The sequence below is a fragment of the Pimephales promelas genome, chromosome 3 (genome assembly GCF_988280905.1).
Source record: "Pimephales promelas chromosome 3, fPimPro1.hap1.1, whole genome shotgun sequence".
NCBI classification, from domain to species: Eukaryota; Metazoa; Chordata; class Actinopteri; order Cypriniformes; family Leuciscidae; genus Pimephales; species Pimephales promelas.
Genome location: NC_142771.1, coordinates 19,824,243 through 19,838,553, shown reverse-complemented (window position 1 = coordinate 19,838,553; position 14,311 = coordinate 19,824,243). Strand labels below are relative to the sequence as shown.

General features: G+C 36.8%; 1 protein-coding gene across 3 annotated transcripts in view; it reads left to right on the top strand.

The window, feature by feature from the left end:
* Nucleotides 1–13,965, top strand: part of cacnb1 (calcium voltage-gated channel auxiliary subunit beta 1) — a 36,959-nt gene extending 22,994 nt beyond the window's left edge. Inside the window, exons 5-14 of one of the 3 annotated variants that reach the window (XM_089128449.1) lie at nt 67–203; nt 1,034–1,101; nt 2,151–2,296; nt 5,166–5,246; nt 5,337–5,395; nt 5,613–5,722; nt 8,729–8,880; nt 9,886–9,981; nt 10,164–10,349; nt 12,027–13,965. In XM_089128449.1, coding sequence (XP_088984575.1) covers nt 67–203; nt 1,034–1,101; nt 2,151–2,296; nt 5,166–5,246; nt 5,337–5,395; nt 5,613–5,722; nt 8,729–8,880; nt 9,886–9,981; nt 10,164–10,349; nt 12,027–12,497 — 1,506 coding nt within the window. In that variant the 3' untranslated portion in view covers nt 12,498–13,965. Of the gene's footprint in view, nt 1–66; nt 204–1,033; nt 1,102–2,150; nt 2,297–4,229; nt 4,259–5,165; nt 5,247–5,336; nt 5,396–5,612; nt 5,723–8,728; nt 8,881–9,885; nt 9,982–10,163; nt 10,350–12,026 lie in introns of all 3 variants that reach the window. The other 2 variants (XM_089128448.1, XM_039686649.2) reach the window with 2 other exon arrangements.
* Nucleotides 13,966–14,311: the final 346 nt, after the last annotated feature.

Sequence of the window (14,311 nt, the reverse complement as noted above, 5' to 3'; positions counted from 1 at the left end):
ATTCACAATTCAGTGGCTGTGCTCACTTGTGTATTTTTGTACGTTTGTGTGTTTTTCTGTTAACAGAAGTATAATAATGACTGGTGGATCGGACGTTTGGTGAAGGAAGGATGTGAGGTGGGGTTTATCCCCAGTCCAGTGAAGCTTGAGAGCACCCGTCAATTACAAGAACAGAGAATGAGACAAAACCGCCTTAGCTCCAGGTAACAGCCAATCACAGTGAGCCTGTATATGCTGCAGTTATACTACTTATATGTGAAACAGGCTTTTTGCATTACTAGCCACACTACCGTTCAAACATGTTTTTTTTTTAAACAATTAATACTTTTATTCAGGAAGGATGCATTAAATTGATTAAAAGTGACAGTAAAGACATTTATAATATTAAAAACAATTTCTATTTCAAATAAATGCTTAAATGTTTTTAAACTTTCTATTGATGAACGAATCATGAATATATATATATATATATATATATATATATAATTATTACAGTTTTTATTAAAAAATATTAAGCAGCACACGAATAAATTACATTTGGAAATATATTAAAATAGAAAATAGTTATTTTAAATTGTAATACCATTTCACATTATTATTGTTTTTACTGTTTTTTTTGTTTTTGTTTTTTATCAGGGCCTCTTTTTGATCATTTTTTTGTATCATTGTTTCCACAAAAATGTTGATAACAATTGATTATAATAATAGGAAATGGTACTTGAGCAGAAAATCATCATATTAGAAAGATTTCTGAAGGATCATGAGACACTGAAGACTGGAATAATGATGCTGAAAATTCAGCCCTACCATCACAAGAATAAATTACACTTTAAAATACATAAAAATAGAAAACAGTTATTTTAATTTGTAATATTATTTCACAATATTACTGTTTTTACTGTATTTTTGATTAAATAAATACTGCCTTGGTGAGAATAAGAGACTTTTTTCAAAAAACATAAAAAAAGTGGTAAATGGTAATGTTTCCAAACGTTTGACAGGTTCTATTGATCTCTCTCTATCTATTTACCAGTAAGTCCGGTGGAAGCTCTAGTCTGGATGTTACCACAGGTGCCCGGAGGCCCACTCCACCTGGAACAGGTATGATCAGACAGTAATGATGTGAGTTTTTTTGGTTCTGTTGTGATGGAGATATGACATCCCTATCCTTCTAAACACGCACAGAACATCGACTCATTACATTCACACTGGGTTCACATTGAATACAATGACCGTTAGATAGAACGTCCGGTTAGGACCCTTCTGCCCTCTTTCTCTTCCCTCTTATCACTCATTCTTCTAGACTGTTGTTTTTCTTTCTTCCTTTTCTCTTTATTGTCATCATCATCTGTAATTGTAGTTCGAAATTTTTAAACTACTGTAGTTTATGCGATCTGTCATGGCTGTGTCCGCTCTGGGATTTTGATTAATTTTTAACTTAGGGCCATTTTCTCAGAGGAGGCAATTGAAGCAATGCATCCTTGAAGTAATTGAATGAAAAATAATAAACAGTACAAAAACAAAACAATTTATCAAAACATATGATGAGACCGAGTTCATTGTAAATGGCCTGTCCATAAACTTTTACATTTTTTACTTTAAACTAATTTTACAGGTTTTTACTATATCATTTATTAAAGTTAATTATTGTTGTTATTGTTTTGAAATCAATGTAAAAAAAACTTGATGAGAAAACTTAGTTTAATAAACAGTATGTTGATTTAAACATCAAATGTAATATAATATTATTTGTTTGCTGTTAGTTCAGTAAATTATGTTCCCATAGTCCTGTAAACTGTAAACATCAAATGAAACTGGAACATGAATTTATAATTTATTTAAATACCCAAACTCAGAGAAAGGACTTCACAACACATGCCACTTTTTGTACTTCTTTAAAAGGTTGTTTCTTTTTTTTTGTGCTTTTTTCACTTTAAAACGCCTTCTGTGTTCTTTTCATCGCCCTTCTGACTGAGCAAACTCTGTACATCATGCTGCTGTTCTTCCTCTCTTCCTCATCTCTCATTTTCTGTCCGTTACCCTTGTTTCCCTCTTCTTTCACTCTCGATTCCTTCTCTATTTCTCTTTCTCCTCCCCATCTTGTTCTATCCCTTCATTAAAACCCGCCCACCTCCCAATCGGTCCCCTAGCTGACTTGTCCTCGGGGCTTTATGACGATGCTTTGGATTCGGATGTTGAGGAGGTGGAGCCTGCCGACACCCGTGACCATAAGGGTGTGGGCGGAAGTGTCACCTCCCCTCAAGGCAACCTACCCCGCCTCCCTTTCTTTAAGAAGGTAACCCCTGGTGATAACCCCAGAATGCATCAATGGACCGCCTCAATCACGTGTGACTAATAATCAGACTCGTTCCTAACCGAGCAACTTTTGTGTCTCTGAAGTATGTAAGAAATCTTTGCTGTTCGTGTGTTTGTTTGTGTTAAAATTCACAGAGTGGGACAGAGTGAATGCATTATTAAAAGTATAGTTCAGCCAAATATGAAATTCTTTCATCATTTACTCACCAGGTTATATATGTATATGTGTGTACAAAACAAAATATTAGGAAAAATGTTCCGACTGCTCCAAAAATAACAAGAACAACACAAAAGTACTGTAGCTGTTGTCCATATGATTCATGTACAATATTCCAAGTCTTTGGAAGCCATATAATAGTTTTGTGTAAAGAACAGAGTAAGATGTAAGTTGTCACTGAAAAACGTATCTTCGATTTTAACCAATGTAAAACCAAGGCCCGACACATCCTCCTGACCTGTTTGAATGTACGCCGACATGAAGTTCTGAGAACTGCACCAGATAAGACTTTTATTTAAAAATAACAATGTACATTTTAGTCTTTCCACATACAAAGCTATTATTTGTTTTCAGAAGACTTAAAGCTGCAGTCCACAGTTTTTCCTCTTTGTCGCCATCTCTGTTCGAAATCTGCAATTGCAGGCATTCGCGGAATTATCAACTTTATGTGAGTTGTACCTCGGCATGGCACAGTGCGGATGAATCCAATGTTTTGAGGAGAAAACAGATTCTCACAGATTATACTTTTTGGAAGTTTGACCAACATTTTTCACCCTAAATTGTCCTCTGAACAAGTAACGTCCACTTTCGTTAATTTTCGTAAATCTAACGATCGATCAGATCACGTCAAACCGTGCAAATTATACTTTGTTCTCAAATTGTTAAAGTTAACAACATCAGCATTGTGTGACTACATTTAAAGGGAGACTTGTTTGAACAGTTGAGTTTTACAGTTTTTGAACCCATTCAGTCGATTTTCTGATATTTAGAAGAATATCAGTAAACAGACAGTTTCTGGTCTCCTTGACTTCCATAGGATATTTTTTTCATACTATGGAAGTCAATGAGACCAGAAACTATCTGGTTACTGGTATTCTTCTAAATATCAGAAAATCAGCTGAATGGATTCGAAAACAGTAAAACTCAACTGTTTAACTCTGGGGAGTTGTAAAATGAGGCTATTTCCAAAAAAAAGTGGAGTATCCCTTTAAAGCCCTTCAGAGATATGTATCCTTGTTTTTGCATGGGTCTTTTTCCTATCTAGGGATAGTTCACCCATCATTTATGTATCATGTATCAGTATTCTGTCATCATTTACTCACCCTCAAGTTGTTCCAAACATGTGTTGAGTTTCTTCTGTTGAATTTTTTTTCCTACTGTGGAAGTCAATGGCTACCTTCAACTGTTTGATTACCAACATTCTTAAATCTTTACTAATATCTTCTTTTGTGTAAGAAGGTAACAGAGGTAAGAAACTCATAGTTTGGAACAACTTGAGGGTGAGTAAATGATTACAGAATTTTCATTTTTGGGTGAAATATCCTTTAAAATATTGGTGCTGTTCATCATTTCTTCACATAGTTTTGTGTTTCACTGAAGAAAGTAAGTCGTACAGGTTTGAAACAACATGTAGGTGAGTAAATTATGACAGAATGTGCATTTCTGGGTGAATCTAGATAGAATTTTGAGTTAAGACTTGTGAGACTGCGTATGCTGGGAGAATTTTACTTCAGATCAACCTGAATGAATATCTATTTCTTTAGAATCTCCATGATTTCTTCATTTGGCCACATCTGAATTTTGTATTAATTTTCTCCCAGCATCCTATCTGTATTAACAATTTGTCACTAACAAGCTTCTGTTTGTGTGCTTGCTTGCCCTCTCTCTCTTGCTGCGTTTGTGTGTGAAATGATAGGTGGGCCTGCCAAACAGAAACAGAAATCGGTGAGTCATAGCAACAACAAACTTTTGGTTTTGTTTTTCTGTCTTTGCACTTGTTGTGACAATATCTGAGTCTTAGAGCTATTGTCATAGTGTCCCTACATCAGCTCAGCAAATACTGTGAATGTTTTTTCAGAAAATACAAATTCTTCTATGCTCGTTTCCTTCTCTAAAGACTTAAGTGTGATTTGTTGTGGCATATTGACTCAGGGTTCCTGTACCAGTCCTGTTCACAATAACATTGCTCGGAAAAGGGAACAAATGTCAGGTTGTATTAGTCCTAGAGCTCTACAGACCATATTAATCTCATTCCGATTGAATCAGGAAATGAATGAATCTGGCCCATGTGTCCACCCACATTTGTGGACATAATGCCATCCTCTTGCACATGTACACAAGATGAGGCAAAAACACTCTGGCAGGTTTCCGTTTCCATTACTGGTGTGTGAAATAGAGCGTAGCCCACGCATGTGACTGTTGTCACAATGCCTACTGACACACAATTACACATGCACAGATGCCCGTCTGGGAGAATTAGAATATTCAAAATGATGACATTATATTGTAGTTGTTCCGGTTGTTTTTAGATATTCCGCTTGTTCATAACACTAACGAGTCCTTTGAAACTTTTGGTCAGTCATATATTATATAACAGGGGAAAAGAAGTGGGAAGAGCCAAGGCAAATGGGGATCAGTTGAGCAACAGATTTCCGTATCTGTTTTTCTCACACACACTTCATGTAGTGAAGGACCCTCAGCAGGACATGAAGAGGTCTTATCTTAGATTAAAGTGATGATCTGTCAGAGGAGGGAAGGGGAGCTGTGTATCCTAAAAGAGGTTCTTTATAATTTATATTTATACACTGAATGTCACTGAGGGGGCTTTTTGTGTGTGTGTGTGTACTTTCAGATGGAACATGTACCTCCTTATGATGTGGTGCCTTCCATGAGACCCATTATTTTGGTGGGACCATCCCTTAAAGGCTATGAGGCAAGGCAATATCTCTCTTTCAAAAATTGACCATTTTTAATTTTAGTAATTCAGTTCATGTTGTTCAGTTTTGTGTTTGTTACATTGCAGGTGACTGATATGATGCAGAAAGCACTCTTTGATTTTCTAAAACACAAATTTGAAGGCAGGTTGGTATTAAAATATGCATGTCATGGTCATAATGAAGACATGAAATATAAAAAATATAAAAAAATCATGAAATTTGCCAAGATTTTTGTTATCAAAGAAACTGTTTATATTGATGGGAAAGTTCTGTGTGGGTTGTTAATGATGGAAATACCACAATACACTCGTTACATGGTATGTAATTTGTATACCATGGTTATGGGTTGTTGTTTGTTCCAGAATATCTATCACCAGGGTGACAGCAGACATCTCACTCGCCAAACGTTCCGTCCTAAACAACCCCAGCAAACACACGATCATCGAGCGCTCTAGCACCAGATCCAGTCTGGGTATGAAACACACCTGCACACAAATGTGAAACTCCATCATTTGGTCATAAAGCCTGAACAGGCTGAACATTTGGTTTAGCAACAGGCTGAATGACTAAAATCAACAAGTATTTTGGACTCATGTTAGTCCAAAGCAAACAAAAAAGCAAAGCAAATTTCAAAAGCCAAAGCTATTCGCATTGAGAGCAAAACAAATCGTCTGTTGAGATGAATGAAATGCCTTCATTCTGGTATTACGGGATAGTTGGTAAAGAGAAAAGACTATATTTAAGTGTTTTCAATAGGAAAATGTTGTTGAATATTTGATCTTTGTAAGAATATACATTTTATAGAGTACTTTTTTTCCTTTCATTAGTGTACACTAGTACACATTCTCTCTGTTTCCTAAACATTTTTTCTCAGTGTTTCCTCCTCTTGCTCTGTTACGTCATGTCTGATCTGGCTTTTTCTCTTTTTCATTCTGTGTTCTCCCGCCACACTATCCCACCACACTTTTCTTTCCTCTCTTTCTCTTCACGTCAGACGTACTGGGTACGTATCCAATCATCCCACCCTTTTCCCCTTCATGACCATCCATTTGTCGATTCATTCATCTCTCCATCCATTTATCTAACTCTACCTCCATCTGTCCTTTTACTTAACCCTTGAGTTTGGTGTGAGAAGTCTTAACTTGTTGGTTGTGGCGTTATTAACTAAAAGTAACCACACTAACAATTAAATCCATAAGTTCTGTCATTAAACTCTAGATGATGCAGGCTGATGTCCTTAACTCAATCTGTTTGCAATTGTCTTAAAAGGACACAGTTGATTAGTTCCTGTTGCATCAGCAACTAAGGCTGCGTTTACATTTGGCATTAACATGCGATCACAGTGATCCGATCATTAACCAATCAGGACATCTCAAATGGTGCGTTTACATTTGTTCACATAAGTAGCCTCTGTATCTGGTTAACAGATCGGTTTCCTGCGTAATATTTAAATTAGGTCTGTGCCACGACACCAGATCATGAGTAATGATACCAATTAAACAATATACAAATTGCTTCCACTCATTCACTTTACTTTCCTACGCAATCTCCAGTCTTAGATCTTACGTCACTTCAGTTACATCACTACGTCAGCTACTGGTGGTTGTGAATGCAACCAGGAAAAGGCTTAGGAACATTAAGTTCCCCAGTCTGGTGGCTAGTTCCTTTAACCAAGTTCCTAGAACTATCTGGTGCGAAAGCCCCTATTGTAGACAACACAGCGTGTAGGGTAGTAGTGGAGTTTTTTGTCATACTACATTGTGCATCTAGATGTAAAATTTAACAACCTGAGACAACAATCACAATAAAACATTCATAGTAACTTTTCTCTCTCTCAAGTCATATTCTTTAATTTAGACCCCAGTAACATGCATCTTATGTTACATGACAATTGGCTAAGAAAATGGGGCATGCATGCTGGTATTGTTTACATTACTAAAATTAGGAATCCTACATAATATGTTAAGATGTTTAACAGATATTTTTTATTTAATATTTTTTGCTGTATAATAGTTTCAGTGGTTTGAAAAAAAAAAAACATTTTACATCCTTCCAAAATCAAAGAGGAATGCGTACCTCCACTACAGTTCAAAAGTTTGAGGTTAGCAAGATAAAATAAATACTTTTATTCTGCCAGGATGCATTAAATAGATCAAAAGTAACAGTAATACAATTGTTACAAAATATTTATTTTTTTTAAATGCAGTTTTTTTACTTTCTAGGAATCCTAATGTATATATATATATATCACACATTCCACAAAACTTTTTTCAACATTGATAAATAAGAAATGTTTCTTGAGCAGCAAATCATCATATTAGAATAATTTCTGAATGGTCATGCGACACTGAAGAGGAGAGTAATAATGCTGAACATTCAGCTTTGCATCATAGAAATAAATTACATTTAAAAATGTATTAAAATATAAAACAACTATTGTGTAATAATATTTCACAGTATTGATGTTTTGATCATATAAATGCAGCCTTATGGAGCATAAGAGACTTCTTTCAAAAACATGGGTAGTGTATATGTAAATTAAGTGATAGATTTTGGATAACAGATGACCGGAACAGTATATCTTCATTACGTGTGTTCAGATTACGCTATACACTTAAGGGGCAGTTAAACACTGTTGTTTCTCATTATATTTTTGCTTCGTTCATGTTAATTACATTTAGCAGACGCTTTTATCCAAAGCAACTTATAAGCGACTACTTAGGTCGCTTTGTAGTTGTATTCAATTGTGTTTTAAAGTTTTAAGACACTGTCACCCTAATTAAAATTCTGGTTTCTGATTATACAAATTTCTGATTTCATTATAATAAAATATGTTAGTTTAAGAGACGTTGCCCCTTAAATAGTGCTACATTTGATTAAAAAAAAAACATTAATAAAAAACATGACTAAAAAAATTTTTTTACATTCTGAAAAAATGACTGAATGCATTGATTACGACTCACTGTGAAAAGTGTGATGATGTATAGCACATCACATATAGCACTTCACACCAATACATATCCATACTCAAACATGCATACTGATCTACTGCTAACTGCTGATTTCTACAGACTGCCATGGATCAATGCAGAAAGCTGCACATTGCATGCAACCACTATTCTAGAAACCACTATTATACTGTTCAGCGTTCCATTTACTTAAAGATTAACAGAACTAAATTAGCACATGCTCACACATGCATGTATTCGAGCAGACCATAAAAACCCCCACATGCATGATTGATATGTACTAACATGGGATTATTAACATTTGAGGTGTGTTTGTGTGTGCTTTCAAGATTCTCTGAAATACACTGCAAAAAACAACCACATATTCCAGATCCATTATCTGAAAACATTTATTAATACCATAATGCTGTTTTTCCATTATTTTATGTTCTTTAAAGATGTACTTGTGCGTGTGTATTTTATATTAATAAATTATGCTAGATACATTTTTTTTTTTTTTCATCTGGCAGCTGAGGTACAAAGTGAAATCGAGAGAATCTTTGAGCTGGCTCGGACGCTCCAGTTAGTGGCTCTGGATGCTGACACAATCAACCATCCATCTCAGTTGGCCAAGACATCACTGGCACCTATTATAGTCTACATCAAGATCGCCTCTCCAAAGGTAAATATTAGCTACAATATACTCACTACCTTTCATAGGTTTGGGGTCAGTACGATTTCTGAAATGTTTTTTATCATCATAATTTAAAGCTGCAGCCCGGAGTTTTTCCTCTTTGTCGCCATCTCTGTTTGAAATCTGCAATTACAGTAACTTGCGGAATTATCAACTTTATGTGAGTTGTACCTCGGCACGGCACAGCACGGATCAATCCAATGTTTTGTGGAGAATGTGCATTGTGGATACTGGCATTCAGAATAACAGATTATTAATTATTCTTTTTGGAAGTATGACCAACATAAAAATTTTCAGCCTAAATTGTCCTCTGAACAAGTAACATCCACTTTTGTTCTTCTGACCAACTAACTGAAAAAAAGCATTGCATTAAATCGTGCTGATTAAATCTAACAATAGCTTATCATATGACGTCAAACCGTGCAAAGTAAAGAGAAAAAAGCTCTAAATCTCCACCTCCAACATCGTCACACGCAACATAGCTTATACTAGCCATTAAAAAACATTATTACAAGCTTACCACTTTGAATCGAGCTAAGGCAAGCCGATAGTTTTGAACGTTTTGAATTTTTGGGGTTTAAATTTTTTACCCAAATAATGTACGGACGAGAGCTTTAAAATAAATTTCTATTTATATACATTTTAAAATGTAATTTATTGCAGTGATGTAAAGCTGAATTTTCAGCATCATTTCTCGAGTCTTCAGTGTCACATGATCCTTCATGATTATTTATTTTTGTGGAACCTGTGATAAATTTTTTTTTCAAAAGAACAGCATTTATTTTCAATAGAAACATAATAGTTACGTTATAAATGTGTTTACAGTCACCTTTGATCAATTTTTAAACCATCCTTGCCGAATAAAAATATAAATTCCTTTCACACAAAAAAAATCTTACTGACCACAAACTATTTGTGTTCATCACAATGTATTTGAACATAATTATTGGATGTACCGGTATATTTGCTCTTCTGTTTCGCCCTCGCTATCAGGTGTTGCAGAGGCTGATAAAGTCCAGGGGTAAATCTCAGGCCAAACATCTCAACGTCCAAATGGTGGCAGCTGATAAACTTGCTCAGTGTCCTCCTGTGAGAATATGACTTGATTTCTATTGATTTACATTTATGTACACTTTTAGGTCTTCTTTTATTCTTTGTTTCTAAAACATATATATATATATAGTATAGATAAAACATGTCTCCAACATGTAAACTGCACATTTGCTTTGCACACTATTTTCTTTTGAAACGTCTCCTTCTCTCTCTTTCAGGAGCTTTTTGACATAATATTAGATGAGAATCAGCTGGAGGATGCGTGTGAACACCTGGCTGAATACCTGGAGGCCTACTGGAAGGCTACACACCCTCCGAGCAGCAACCCACCCAACCCTCTGCTCAATCGCACCATGGCCACAGCCGCCCTGGCAGCTTCGCCCGAACCCGTCTCCAACCTGCAGGTACAGGTTCTCACTTCCCTGCGTCGCAACATGGAGCTCCTTGATGGCTCCCCCGCTACAGGGCAAGGGCAACAAGAAGAGGAACATGCCCTCTAAAGACAGGCCGGGCTTACAATTGAATATCGAAGGGTCCAGAACCCATCTCCCAATCACTGGAAAGTAACGATGGCTGCTCAAGAGATAGAAATGCCCAACTGTAATTCTGTTGTCTGTCTCTGCTCCTCTCCTCTCTGAATGATATAAATAATACAACATAGACACAAACAAAACATCTTATAATCATAAGCCCACCACGTGCCACAGTTCACACAAGCACACACTTCACCCCTCCCCTCATTTGATTTGCCAGCGGGACTTTCCAATGGCTTTTTGTCGTCTGGGAGACATGGTTCAGATCGCCACCCTCTTCCAGGTTGGCATGGCCCCACCCCGGAAAAACCCACTCATATCCATTATCCTATTAACACTGAGCCGAAATTCTAACAGGAGCTTGCACACGTGCATTGACGCCTGTGTTGTTTACCCAAGTTAGATGAAAGTGTGTGTTTGTGTGTCTGCTTGCAGAAGTGAGAGTGAGTCAGACAGACAGAGGATGGATCGATGCCTGTGTGTCAGTGTGTGCGTTTTCAGAACTGTCTCACCACAATCTGAACAAGAAGAAATGAGCATCCATCTGCTCAGTCTTTACCGTTACATAGTTGTCTAGGAGACCAAAGTTACACAGCTAATTTATTCACAGGGCACGCTTAAATATAATTAAATACTGAAATAGCTTCATTTGATGATTTATATCAATTATATATAATACGTACTATGTTTATAATCATTTGAAAATAGAAAGAAAATGAAAAACCTATACAATAAATTAAATGATAAAAGATCAAATCAATTTTGGTCAATATTTTGAATCAATTTCATTTGAATAATTTCATATAAAGGTTATATATAAAATTTAAAATAGAAAAAATGTATAATAACTTAAGTGATAAAAGAGAAAATAATTTTTGCAATATTTCTGTATATATTTTTTCAGGTAGCTATATCAGATAACTTTTGACTCCAAAGATGACTGATCTAGAAGCCCAATTTTTTTTTTTAATCATCAGCATTGAAAGGAGCTTGTATTTATTGTCTGTTTAATATGGCCACTAGATGGCGCTATTTTTTAGTGTTTTTTTTTTTTTTATTACAATTGTTGTGCATGGTGTGGGTTTGTGTCCGTAGTTTGTCAGATGCGTTTAACTTAATTGTTTTTGGAAAACATAAAAGATATTTCTGGGTATTTTTAAGTAAAGCGAGATCCTTTATTATTGCATAAATGTAAGGTTTAGTCTTTTTGAAATTGCCCTTTTGTAGCATGCTGTAGAAGAGGTTGCACTTATAAATCAGAGGTAAATATCCATAGAAATGTTCATAGCTTTGTGCAACGGCAAAAAGCATAAGAGTGCTAAATATCTTCTCACTACCAGTTTTTTTGCCTTTTCCCCCCTAAAAGCATGAGTATTTTAAATGGATGGACATTGTTGCCTGGAATGTGTTGAAATATTTTATTTTAACTTGTAAGGTAAAAAGCTGACCTCTAACCTTTATATTAACATGCTGCTCGCTCTGTTTTTATGCGTGTCTGCATGTGCCTTGGCCTGTTGTGGTGTGTTTCGGGGGTGTGGCTTGCTGTAGGGGCCATTCCTGGTGCATGGAGAACAGAAGAGGGAAGGGCCTGAACGCGGCAGTCTCCAAGACTACCAGAGTGACCTGGGTGGGAAGCAGCCACTGCGCTCTTCACGCAGCCAGTTGCAAACAGGAGGGCGAGGTCTGTCACGGCAGGACACGTTCGATTCCGAGACCCAGGGCAGCCGGGATTCCGCTTACACCGACGACATGGAGACCGATCCGTACGAGGAGCCGGACCCGTGTCGCTCGTACCGCCTGAACCCTGCCCACCACGCTCCTCGCCAGGCCTCCTGGGAGGACGAAGGGGCGGAGCCTGACCAGGAGAACCTCAACATGGTCCCACCACCAGCCAATCAGCACCAGCGTGGACGAGGCAAGCTGAGGGAGCGCTACTGTCAGGACGCAGAGAGCGGCGGGGCGACCACGGGCCGTAACCATAGCCAGGAGGAGTGGAGCAGAGATGTGTACATTCGCTAGAGCAGGTTTACTCGAGAGGAGTTGTTTAGAACGACACTAAGTAGAATCACTATAGTTGGATCTGTTTACAACCCAGAGAAACACACTATCATTGACAAACGCTGTACAGCTAACACTCACGACATTCGCATTACGCTAACAAGGCTCTCGGTCATTTAGTTTCAACCTGTTTTTGAGGAGGAAGAAGCTTTCTTTCTTCACTCTGTTTTACTTTTGTATAGTACTGCATGACTTTCCTTGCTGAGCATTAAACACGATTCACAATGTATAACCAAAATCTTGCAAGAGTAAGGGTGCGTATGTGCGCGTGTGCATCCTCTGTAGTCTTAAACAAGGTCTTTCTGATACACGAAAGTCTTGGGAGTGACCCACCAGTTTGATTTCCCAGACTACACTACTGCAGAGCGTGTTTTTGCGTCATATTTTATTCTATTTATTTTATTTATTGAGACTCAAATGCAGTCTTTAGCCTGCTAAAACCTTTACAGAGCTCCGCCGCTGCTGCGTACTCCTCCAATCCAGAAGGGGTGCTGTGGTGCTCACATGTTATAGTTCAATAGGGCTAACAAGTGTATCAAGACGTTAATCCAGATCAGCTAGTGTTTATAAGCATCTAATATGCAAATATAAATAAGACACACATTTTCAAACTATAACCCCAATACGTTTGAGACCATTAACACGAATTGCTTTGTGTCGATTGTAACCGGCTCTGTCTCGTCTTCTGTGCCTGCTCAAGGGCTTTTAGCGTTTGTGCCGCCACTGTACCACTGACATTGGAAACATGTTCTGCCTTATTCACTCGTCAGTCACACACAGGCCAACCAATCACAAGTGCCGTAATCTTTCATCAGGCCACTCCCACCGTAAACACGGTGGGTTGTCTTACTCAGTGCAACACATGGACAGTTGTTGTTATTGTTGTCATGTGTGATAGTAGTCTACACTAATATTTTACCTTGTTTAAAAAAGCGATATGTTTGCACTGCTAGTCATTTTAAGATTAAACAAAGTGTTTGTTGCATGACAGTTTAAGGAATCACTTCACAGTCCGAGAAGCTGGAACACAGTTACTATTGCAAACTCAACACTGGCATACACAGATACACACATCCTACTGCCAAACTCATGCTAATGCTACTGCTTTTTGTGTTCTGTGTGTGTGAGTGTGAGTGTGTATGTGAGTGAAATGGAAGAAAATCTGGAGTCTTTACTATTTTATTTAACCAGAGCATTGGTGAATGTCTATGAGCCTCTTTTTACCCTCAACTATGTTTTAAAAGATCATCATGATGAAATTTGCTAAATATACAAGTAGATAGCTTACTAAATAATGTTATTGTTGCATTATCGCAATTGTTTCAAAGGAAAACAGACGTATACTTTGGTGCGTGATTGTAGCTCCATTTTACTTTTTTGTTTTTAATCTGTGGATAAATTCATATTTTAAATAAAAATTTAATCTGGATGAACCGTTTCCTGTGTCATTGCTGTTTTCACGTCGTTTAGAAACCTACAAAATAAATGCAGAGTTTTATTATTAATTTAGTGTATATTAAATATATCAAAAATAAAATATTAATTAAAATTTGATATTATATACTAATTCACTTTTAATAGTTATACTTAGCTATAAGCCATTTATTTAATATATCAATATAAATGTCATACTACAGCAGAAGTACTGGAAATATCTTGGCAGATTATAATATTGTGACAGGCATGAGGGAGCCTTTGAGTCAAAAGAGGACTTGTGGGAAACATGAGAAGTGATAAATAGAGAGGTAAGAGGAAATGGTGTGATGGGGGTGGGA